The sequence below is a fragment of the Habropoda laboriosa genome, unplaced genomic scaffold, assembly GCF_001263275.1.
Source record: "Habropoda laboriosa isolate 0110345459 unplaced genomic scaffold, ASM126327v1 scaffold57, whole genome shotgun sequence".
NCBI classification, from domain to species: domain Eukaryota; kingdom Metazoa; phylum Arthropoda; class Insecta; order Hymenoptera; family Apidae; genus Habropoda; species Habropoda laboriosa.
Window position 1 is genome coordinate 1,102,379 of NW_017100229.1, and position 10,843 is coordinate 1,113,221.

Consider the following 10,843-nt stretch of genomic DNA (forward strand, 5'->3'; position numbering starts at 1 on the left):
AGGGTGGTTTAAAAAAAAAAAAAAAAAAAAAAAAAAAAAAGCAGGAAAAAAGGAAAGAAAATTCTGGAAAAATATAACTCTTTTCCCATCTGCTCTCTCCTCCCGTCACCTCCCTTCTAACCCACACACCGGCGAGTTCCATAATCCGTTAATCACGGTAGACGTTGGGGAAGAGGGTAGGAAACAGCCGTGTAATCTAAGAAAAGGCGTCGGAGCATTGGCGTCAGTAGAAAGTGGTTGTAAGTGAATGAAAGTGGATGCAAAGGTGGAGGTGTGGTTGCTACGAGGTCGTCTGCCTAGCAAAGCTGGCATGATCCGCCACGGAAGACAGAGGATTGTCTGTCTTTATCAGCCAGCCAGGTAGAGCCCTCGAAGCAGAGCGTAGCGTCTCTCTACCATCGCCAACCCCCCAGGAAAAGCCCCGGAGGGTGACGGACGCCCACGATTGGCGTGGCTCCCACGAACAAGGGAGGACATCGTGCACCCCTATTGGCTCCTCACGAATCCATACTCGGTATTCATTCGCTGGCTCATTCGTCGACCCCTCGATCCAGGTACTTTCTTTCTCTCTCTCTCTCTCTCTCTCTTTCGCTTCTTTCTCGTCTAACCCCCGTTTGTGTCAACCCCTCGATCCAGGTACTTTCTTTCTTTCTCTCTCTCTCTCTCTCTCTCTTTCGCTTCTTTCTCGTCTAACCCCCGTTTGTGTCGAAGCTCGATGCAACTCACCCTTCTCTATACCGTCACGGGAATCTTTTCAATGCATTTCACCGCCAGCTTTCACCTTTCGCCGGATATTTCTAAGCAAATATATTTTTTAATAAGCACACGCACTGCTTGCTCTTTAACGCATCTTAATCTTGGTTTATCTCGAGAATTGTTCCTGTAGAACGAACTTGTTCGCAGTGAAATTACGCGTTTTCTTTTGTTTCTTGGAAAATTGTGCACTTGTGAAAAATTATTCGAGGTAAGGATCTGTTAAGTGGAAATGTTCGTGGAGAAATACGCTCGACTCTACGCGACACTTAGGAAACTACTTGATTAGACGTGCTAACGTCGAGGAATCCCATTTTCCAAGTGGATTTTCAACGAACCAGGCTAAGGGATTCGTGATCGTAATTCCAACCGAGCTGACCAAGGAGGAGTGGGATCGATGAAGAGTGTCGAAGGCTCGTCGTCGTTCGCCTGCACTTTTAACGTCGCCGCGCTCCGTGTCGCCTTCGTCCCAATTGAACGAGAGTAAAATAAAAAAGAGAAAAAGAGAAAGAAAGGAGAAAAAAAAAGGAGGAGAGAAGCAGGGGAGAGAAAAAGGTGGCCCGGTCTCCTGGTGGAGAGGAAAAGACGAGCGATAGCTAGTGGGACAGAGTGTGACAGGGATGGAGCATTCCTTGGGGTGTTGCAGCCTATGATCGTGCAACGAGATGGGCGTGTCCTTAGGTTGCTCTACGCCCCGCCCCTAGCACCGCCCCATTGGTGGTTGCTGCTACCTTCGACTCGTGACCTCCCTTCACCCTTCTGTCTGCAGCTGAAACCTTCGTTGGTTTTCGCCAGCAGCCACCGCACACACGTCAGCAGCGGCAAACGGCGCCTCCAACGGCTAACGGATCGTTCGTGATCTCCGTCGATCATCTGCTAAGGGATCAACGATCAAAACGTTATATTCCACGGAATCGCGTGGGGGAAAAAATAGCGTTCTCGTTTCAACGGAACGCCGAAGTGACTTTCTCTCGTGCGCGTTTTGTTCAGAATGAAGTTGCGATACTGAACACGCGAACTGTTCTCGCCTGTGCATCCTTCGCATAGTGTTGTTTCACGGAGACGAAGCTTTAGAGCGATGCAGACGACGTAGAAGACAGTGGATAAGCTTCCGAGAAGAGAAGATTTACGAACGTGGTGTCTGACGGATTCGAGGATCAACTGGGATGGCTGACTATTTGTGGACCTAGTTACTTCGAAGCTTAAATCCTGAAAAGCTTTTCCATGGAAGATTCTTCGTTAGGCTGAGAAACGAGAGGAAGATCGTCGTCTAAAGAAGTTCTCAGTTTGTTGACGTGATGAGCGTGAATTTGTCGAAAGAAGAGGCGATTGTAATTTGTTGAAAGGTTCAGTGTCTGCTTGTAACAATGGCGCACGGTATATCGAAGCGAAAGGATTAATCCTGTGCTTTCGATGAGATCGACGGCCGATTTAAGAGACTTTGATCAAGCGGACGCCGACCTGTCGATGGCCGTCGCGTATCCTCGTGAACATCGAAGCCTGTTCGAACTGGTGATCCGAAGAAAATCGTTTCTAAGATGTCGCGTTAGTCGAACGAATTGCAAGATCAAGTAGAATCGAAGCTGATGAAGCAACTTCGTTGGGAAATCTGAACTTTCGACGTTTCGTCTCCTGTTTAGAAAGTGTTCAGGATTACCGGAGGAGCAGGACTTGTTCGAACGAGCCACCGATGGATCTTCACAAGCTTCTCGTAAGTACATTTCACTCGTTTCTACCGATTTTCAACCGTAAAAATTGCCTATCAAACGATCGTTCGGTTTGAAAGTAGGAAATTAGTTGCGCAGAATTAGTCAGACCGTAGGCAGAAAATTTGATAATTGGGGGAGGATTACGAGACGAACGACTTAGCGCAATTAGCCAGATTTTATGAGTGGATGAAGGAGAGCCCGCTTCTCTCCAGCCTGGCAGCTAAATGGATTAAAACGCCCGTCGCGTTCGAATGCCCTCTCGAGCTGCCGTGATATAAGCATCGCATTCGCTGAAAATTTACTCCTTTGATACGCTTAGAACCTCGCGAAGTTACCTCACCTTCGAATTACGAATAAAAGCTCTCTCAGAAAATTCCTAAAACTATTCCTGTAAATTCACTATACAAACAATAAGTGAAGACCTAATACCGATACCCAAAAGAATCGATAATAGCTCATAAAAGTCCACGAGAACCTGATTCTCGAACAGTTTATCAAAAGAATTCTCTGATCATCTTCTCAGACGACACAGCTAAATGACATTCTAAACACGCTATTTCACCTTCTACGAAAATCCAAATTATCCCATAAAAATCTATCAGAACTATTTTGGATAAAAGAAATTTCCGATTCCCGTCCTGGATAACCATCGCAGAGCGACGGCCGCGGTTCGATCGTTGGCTATCAAAGACCATTTTCCATTCTCCCGTGGCAACATGTATCCAGAGAAAACGAACCGTATATCGTACAATAGAAGAAAGGCTGTTTAGCCGAGGGCCGGGGAGAGAAAGAAAAAGAATCTCGAAGAACGAAAACACACCCCGTTCCGATTACCATGACGCATTGATCTTCGAAGAACGGCCGTACAAGTGGTACTGGAAATTAGCGAACAATTAGCTCGCCCCGTTTATGTTTTCTAAACAAGCGGCCGCCAATCGACGGCCCATTATTTCGAAGCATTCGTGCAACGCGCCTATCAAGCGATCCCAAGCAAAACTTCCTACCTCTCTGTATACCTCTACCTAAACCTCCTCTGTAACGTGTAATACGCGAGCTAACCTAAGTGGCTCTGTGTTTCGAGTGTGTCCGAAGTATTGCTGTGCGTGGTAGTGGTGTGTAGTACTTAGGCTTTTCGAGTATCACCAGGCTCGAAAAGAGGAACACGTTGGGCTTGGCAAGGTGAAGGGGGTGAGGAGAAGGGGTCTTGTAGTGTTTCGTTGTGCTTAAAAGGAGGGGGTTTCACGGAGAGGGTTTTCAGTGCAAGGCAGCTTTGGTGTTGCAGCCTCTTCAAACCTCGTGCAAACACTCGGGGACAGGGCGTTCGCCTGGTACGACGATTAATATCCCAATAAGGCCTCGTTCACAGGGCTCACTCGACCAAGCTGCTTCGTTCTTTATTCATTGTATCGTAGCTCCTCCCGCGGGATAAACTGCCCGATACCAGGGCGGTTCCGTCACTTTCTTTCTTTTTTTTTTTCCTTCAGAAGCTTCCTCGTGTTCTTTCCTCGCTTCCTCGAAGGGTATGAAACGTTCTTCGCGCGGCAGACATGTGTGAATGGATTATTTCCTTTTTTAGCGACGGGGATGGAAGGTGAACGCTTTTGGTACGGATTGTAGAGAGAAAATGCGTAGTTTGTGTGTTTGATAGGAATTATATACGCATAAGACTAAGTAGAGAGTAGGTATGAAAAATGTGAGAAAATAAAGCGAGAGATAGCTGGCGATTCTTTCGCGATTTCTTCGGCGATCTTGGCGATTTAGTAGTAGTAGACTTAGAGCAAGGATAAATTTGTGTATCAGCTGTAAAGTTACTTAATTTTTAATTGCCTATTCTATCGAATACTCCGTTCAAAGTGATCCACCAGGTGTGTAGTGATTTACGGACGCGGTAATAGTTTCGTTTTCCACTTGATCGGTTTGATTGAACGTATCACGCGCATAGCGATCAAACTTTCACGCGAATTGATCGCGATTCCGCGACGAAACCATAGAGAGAGAGTGTGTGTGTGTGAGAGAGAGAGGAAGCTTCGTTGGTTACGTCAAATTTGTTGCTGATCGTAAGGAGCGCAGCTGACGAGCAAATTTTACAGCGGGCCAGCGCGATTAGCATACCTATCACGCGCGCGCGGTGTGTCATTTATTCGCGAAAGAGCCGACGGTGAAACGCGGGGCCATACAGCGACGTTAATTGCCGATCAGACCGCTGAGATGTGGCCACGTATCCGCCGAATACCGAGATATCGCTTTATTAGTCAATACCCGTACCGTTTTATGCACGTTGCCCCCTTCCATTTTTTTTAACTGTCCCCCGCTAAACGTCGCTTTTTTATCGGCACAGATAAACCGTGGCTCCTCCACGAAAATTCCACCACCGACATGTGTCGTTAATTAACGAGCAATGAGAGATTAGCGGAAAGAGGAAGTCATTCCTGGCTTTCATAGCGATGATAAACAATGAAATATCGCGCGTAAATCGACAGGGGTATGTCGCTCTCCTAATTGACCGTGTTCTTTATCTTTTTTCTCTCTCTTCTCGGATACGTAGGTACGTTTTAAGGAATGAAAATTCAGATCCGAGGAAAGAAACGGGAGAACGTTCGTTTCGACCGATATTTTCACCGGGTAAATATTTGAATTAAGAAGCGTGGAGAGGGTAAGACGGGGGAGATACTCGAATCCGAGGGTGCATTTTCCTCCTTTTTCTCCCGTTTTATTTTCTCCCGCTCTGGATGCTGTGGAGTCTCGGGGCATTATTACGCTACTTGATTTCGCATCGTGCCAGCTGTCTCCGATTATTCACCATAGAAATTTTTCGGGGATTCGAGTTCAAAGGGGACCCCGCGGGTCCTTCGCTAATATTTGAGGAGGCCCCGTGCTAGTCTTGGGCCTTACCGGACGTTAAGCTTCAGCCTCTCCTGTCATTCTCCGCGCTCTTTGCTTTTTACGCTGTGTTACGAATTTCTCCAACTTTATTGTCCATGTTTAGCAATGTTATTTCGGTGTATTTTAACATTTTTTTTATCCTTTAATATCGACGAGTCTGTAACTTTAATTATTACTCCTTCGTTTGAAACTGTGAGCACAGTAGTAGCCTAATTCTAAAGAGTTCGCTTGGAGATAGTGGCTACTAAAATCATTGACGTTTTAAAATGTTATTTTTAAGTCTCTGTTTTTAGGTATTTATGTATGATTTATCTCGTGAATGTCTGAAAGGGTTCTTAGGTCAGTATACGAGGTAGTTTATGCTGAAAAGTCAATTGACCCAAAATTATTTGACGCTAAATATGATTTATATCGTTGATTATCATCTTAATGCGAGTGTGCAGTTAATGTACCATTGGAAAGTTCTATTTCAACTATCCTTTTCATTTTTCCAATAATATAAAAGTGATCGTTATACCTGCTTATGTATCGTAGTGTAAAAATGAGCCACACTTTTAATTTTTTATTGCGCAACACCAGATGAGACGGACGAAACTTTTCTAGAGTCTATACCGGGGACGTTTAATTGGACATTTAATTTAGCGACAAATGGGCGTCGCAGGACGGCCAAAAAACCCACCCCTAAGCGTTGAAGTCCGTTGCGCCCCTGTTAAAATGCCTTCCATCGCGAGATCCCGCGAGACACGGACAAAACAATGGAACTCGGGGGAGATCACGCGAGCCGGAAGAGCAAACCTAAGTATTCGAAGTATCCGAACAGGGGGTTGAACCGTTCCCGAAGAGACTTCGAGCCGTTCCAACTTTCCTGCCAGTTGTCACCGCCCTTTCCACCATTTGTGAAACTTTCTGCCGGCTGACACCTCGTTTCGTACCCCTAACAAATTGCTGGTCCCCTATTTATACAAATTCCACACCTACCGCTAATTCATCTATCCCGGTAGAAAAAAGAAATTAACAAGAAATCTCCCTCACACGTAGGTCGCATAATTAATTACTATCCCCTCTCATCCCAATCATCGTTAATATCATAAATTGATACCAGAAACCTCGCGAATCTTCAAACTCAAATTTCCCCCGAAAAAAAAAAGACGAGGACCTGCGTCGGGACGCGTTCGTAATCATCGCTCACCTTACCCGATCAAACCAAATCAGCCTTCTCACACGAAATATTTCACGGATGAGCCAAAAGGCAGGCAGTTCCCGTAGGCAGGCGCTGTTTCAAGCGATCCACGAGACTACCCTTCCGCCTGTTTCCCTCTCTCCGCTCCCCCGTGGGCCCGTCTCGCGCCAAGGATCAGCGATAGTTAGCCAGATAGCACCCGTAGCGTGGCGGGTGGATGTGGCGGTTATACCAGCTCACCACTTTACATGGCTTGGTGTCTTCTCTTTTCTCTGTCGTGGTGAAACGTACGTGAACACGTACTATCGTATCCTACTTTTAGAAACGTACACACACACGTGTGTGTGCACTCGTATGTAGATGTGCCACACGTTAGTCACTCGCATGCTACACTAACACACACACACACACACTCGTGTACACAAGACGTTATCTACCCTTTCGCGTCTGTCTGGGTGGATGTACGTGTGGTCACGAGGTCGAGGATGGGGCTAAAGGTGGTTGGTATCTTGTTGGAGGGCGAGAAATACGAGCTGGCCACGAAGCTCTTCCTAGCCTGGTTGCGTGCATCGCGCGATCGAGCTGCAACGAAGAAAGATAGACGACGGGGTTGGTACCATGAAGAAGGGGGCGAGGGGGGCGAAGAGGGCAGGGCGAGCTTAGCCGGGGGTTGCTCCGCCTGTTCGCACCCCCTTTTCGCTGTGCTCTTTAAAAAATTAGCTCCTCGATGCCGAGCACCGCCGAGCCGACACCGAGCTGCCTCGCGGTTTTTATCTTGTCGCCGTTGCTTTCTTCTTTTGTTTGCCGGCTGACCGGGCTTCCCTGGCGTGACTGCATTTTTCCAGCGGTAATTTACGCGCGATGAAACAATCGCGGAATCTATAATTGCGCCGACCCGTTCTTCCCTTGATCTTGTAATCTCCCCGCGTGGAATGTGCAAGGTTTCGAGCAATATCGAAGATTCCCAGGGTAGATATGTATAGTTGAAGCAAAAGAAATTCGGTGAAGAATACAAAGTTTCCTCGTGACACTTTAACGTTTTTACGCATTTTTATGCATTTTCCAATTGGGAGCGAAGCTTCGAGCTCTTATCTTCTCGTCCTATCGATATTCGTGAATATGTAAAGTTCGTCACGTGACCGATCTTACGATCTCACCACATTTCTTCCACCGACTATACCTATACGTTTTCTCAACTATTTCTAGCCGTATGAATATTCCAAAGGCTCTCGACAAACTTTACACTGTCTGTACGAACGTAATAGGTGTCCCTATGCTTACGAACGCCGCAGTATTTCCATAAAAAAGGAAAAAAAATCGTAAAGATAAGCGTATTTTTGGCCCTCTGAGGTGCACGCAGGCCCCTCGAAGGTGGTACCAAAAGTTCGGTTTAGGCTCATCGAATAAATAAAGGGCACGCTGGTACACTGCAATTGGAGGTTACGTCGGGAGGAAGTGGTGCATTAATTTCGAGTTACCCCTCGAAATTTCCTTCAACCCCCGGTACGTGTGCGAGCAGCGCATAGAGAACGGGGACTAGCTGAGTAGCAGTTACCCCGAGGTGTTCGGGACGGCTGGTAATTTGTAGGTAGATATACGATAGACAATAACACCGGTGAGGGGCGGCAGCGCCGGCTAATTTGTTTATCATAACTTTATCTTGATTTATTGCGGCCACGGTGCGCGCCCGTTTCGTAACGCCAATCGCGCACGTACTACGGTGCCCACCCTTTGACGTATTTACACGTGCATGAATTAAAAAAGAATCGCCGGAAAAATGCTCGAGCAATCTCGTTCCTCGAAGATCCCTTCATTTTTCAAACGAAATGTAAATTCGCCAGAATCAATTACGGTTATATACACTCCCGAAAAAGTATTCGCATACCGTATGTAAGTTTGCCTTTGCAACGATGTGTTTCGGTTAATTATTAAAAAAAAGATTGAGTTGATGCTTCTTCGTGGTGAAACGTCATTTATCAAAAATGAATATTTTTAATATTCATTCAACGGTTGCTTCGTTAGTGTTCTATTTTTGTGAGTAACTGTAGAAATATACTTTTCTCTTAACTGAAGAAAATGAAGATTGCTTTTGATGCAAAATTTTTTTTGCAAAAGTAGATCGTTTCGATTTCCCTGATCACTTTTCATCGAAAGTTTTCCCTCGCAATTTTTCCTCACCGTGAAAACCACAGTAGCCGGTGGAAGGCAACGATACGTTGTAGAATCGCGTGCCGTTCCTCCGCGATTTCGAGTGGCGTCGAAATTTTTTCGCCCACGAGAAAATTCGCCGAGATCAATTAAATCGTTGTTTTTCTGCCTGGCTGCGAGCGTGAATTCGAAAAACGAACCACGAATACACACACACACACGGTAGATTCGTTCGCTAATCTATGTAAAATTAATCAACCGCTCCATTTGCCCGTTTAGTCGCGTCTATACAACGTTGGAATTCCAGCGAAACTGCTCCACTCTTGTTGTCAACCAGTCTGCCAAAACATTCTCTACGACCTCTCTGCTCTCTTACTCTCGAAACGATATTTTGTTTTAATTGGTCGAAAAATAATCTCGTGCACTCTTGCGATTATTCGAATAATTCGTTGGTGAACCGAAAGGTGCTACGTATCCAGTCTTTTACACCAGATCAGAGATATCGATTTTCGTTCCTTCCCCCGCCATTTTGTCCGAGAGGAAACGACGACGTTAATTTGATCGGAGCTCGCGAGTCCTCCAGACTTTATAGTTGAAAATATACGAGTGGTGGGCAGGTGATCCGGCTCACGGCCTGATCATCACGTGTCGTTTACCTTTGTGCACTCGTAAAACATCCTTTCGTCTTTTCTTATCGCTGTGTGTTACACTTTATATACACACGTTGCATTGTACGTAAAGGTGGAGAAGACGCAGGAACAAAGTTCCGCGTGCTAATCGAAAGGAAGAGAGAGAGAGAGGAGAGGAAAAATCGTGGGCGTTCACAAATGGAAACTCGTTAGGCGGAACGGCGCAATGTGGCCGAAGAGAGCATTTCCATAAACGCGTTCCGGCGTGCAAGAGGAAAGAGCTGCCCGCGTCGAAATATGTATCAGGACTATTTATCGGCCAGGCGAAAAAAAAAAAGAGAAAAAAGAAGGAGGGAAAGAATGAAACGAGGCGCAAGAAAGGTTCTTCCATTAGACTTGCGCGCGGCGGAGAAAAGAAGTGGCATAAAAAGTACCGCGAGGTCTTCGTTTTAATTGGAGAACAAATGCGGACCGTAAAAAAGACGCCACTCGCCGGGGGAAGAAGCCTCCGCGTATCGCATGATTATCGCGTTAGGGAAGATGTTTCTACCACGTTCCGCAGGCGGCAAATACGACGATCCTCTCTTTTTACCGAATCACATAGAAATTTTCTTCGGAATTTCGTTCTTTCTTTTTCTCGTTCTTTTTTCAAAAGTCTTCTAATTTTTTTTATTTTTCATTAGTCACACTTGTTTAACCCCTCTACCTCGCTGTTTCATCCCTGTTTCTAATTTTTAGACATCACAGGGAAAGGGTTAAGAAATTAAAAAAGAAGATCGATTTCTCTCTGGTAATCAATCAGAGTGCAGATAAAACGTGGAAGGAGATTGCATTTCCACGAGACCTGTGAAAAATGATGTAGGAGCAATTTCCTTCCTTTTTTCTGCTTCTAAACTTCTTACTTTATCTAACCCTCGTTTAAAAGAAAATTAAAAGATAGGAGAGTTACGGCTGTAAAAAATGTTTCTCCGCTGTTATTCAATTATCGCTTAGATAAGATGTGGAAGTAAGAAGGCGAGTTTCCACGAGACACGGGAAAATAATAAATTCCCATTTATAGGTGTTAACGTGATGTTGCATGGAGGGCACCAGAGGAGTGTCCAGTCACGCTATGGAAATTATGACGTATTACACGATTGCCTTTTCAACGTCGCACGCGGCTTGCCCGTGCCGTGACTAATAAGCAGATGTAATGCAATTTAACACGCATCGTATTAGCGGCTGTTTAACCTGCAACTCTCCTTCTATATCGATCCTAATCACACTTCCATCAGAATTCCCATCAATTTCTAAACCACACGCGGAATCAGTCACGAGGACCTTGAAATTATTCGCACGATCGAAATTTTGCCTACACAGGCAGGTAGGTAGACCGGAGAAGCATTTTACCAAACGACCATTTTGCAGTTTGGGAAACCAGTTCGAGGTCGATGTTGAACGATCATGCATTTATCGGTGTTACGAACGCAGCTACTAATTACTCAGCTGTTCCCGATTATCTCGATTACTCTAATTAACCGACCGTTTTTGAATGAACTCTC

General features: G+C 45.6%; 1 protein-coding gene across 1 annotated transcript in view; it reads left to right on the forward strand.

Moving 5' to 3' along the window:
• Positions 1-2,410: 2,410 nt before the first annotated feature.
• The window catches only part of LOC108571213 (fez family zinc finger protein 2-like), a gene marked incomplete at its 3' end in the record, with an annotated part of 24,461 nt that continues 16,028 nt past the window's right edge, over positions 2,411-10,843 (forward strand). The window contains exon 1 of the mRNA XM_017933211.1: positions 2,411-2,464. Coding sequence (XP_017788700.1) covers positions 2,444-2,464 — 21 coding nt within the window. The remainder of the gene's footprint in view (positions 2,465-10,843) is intronic.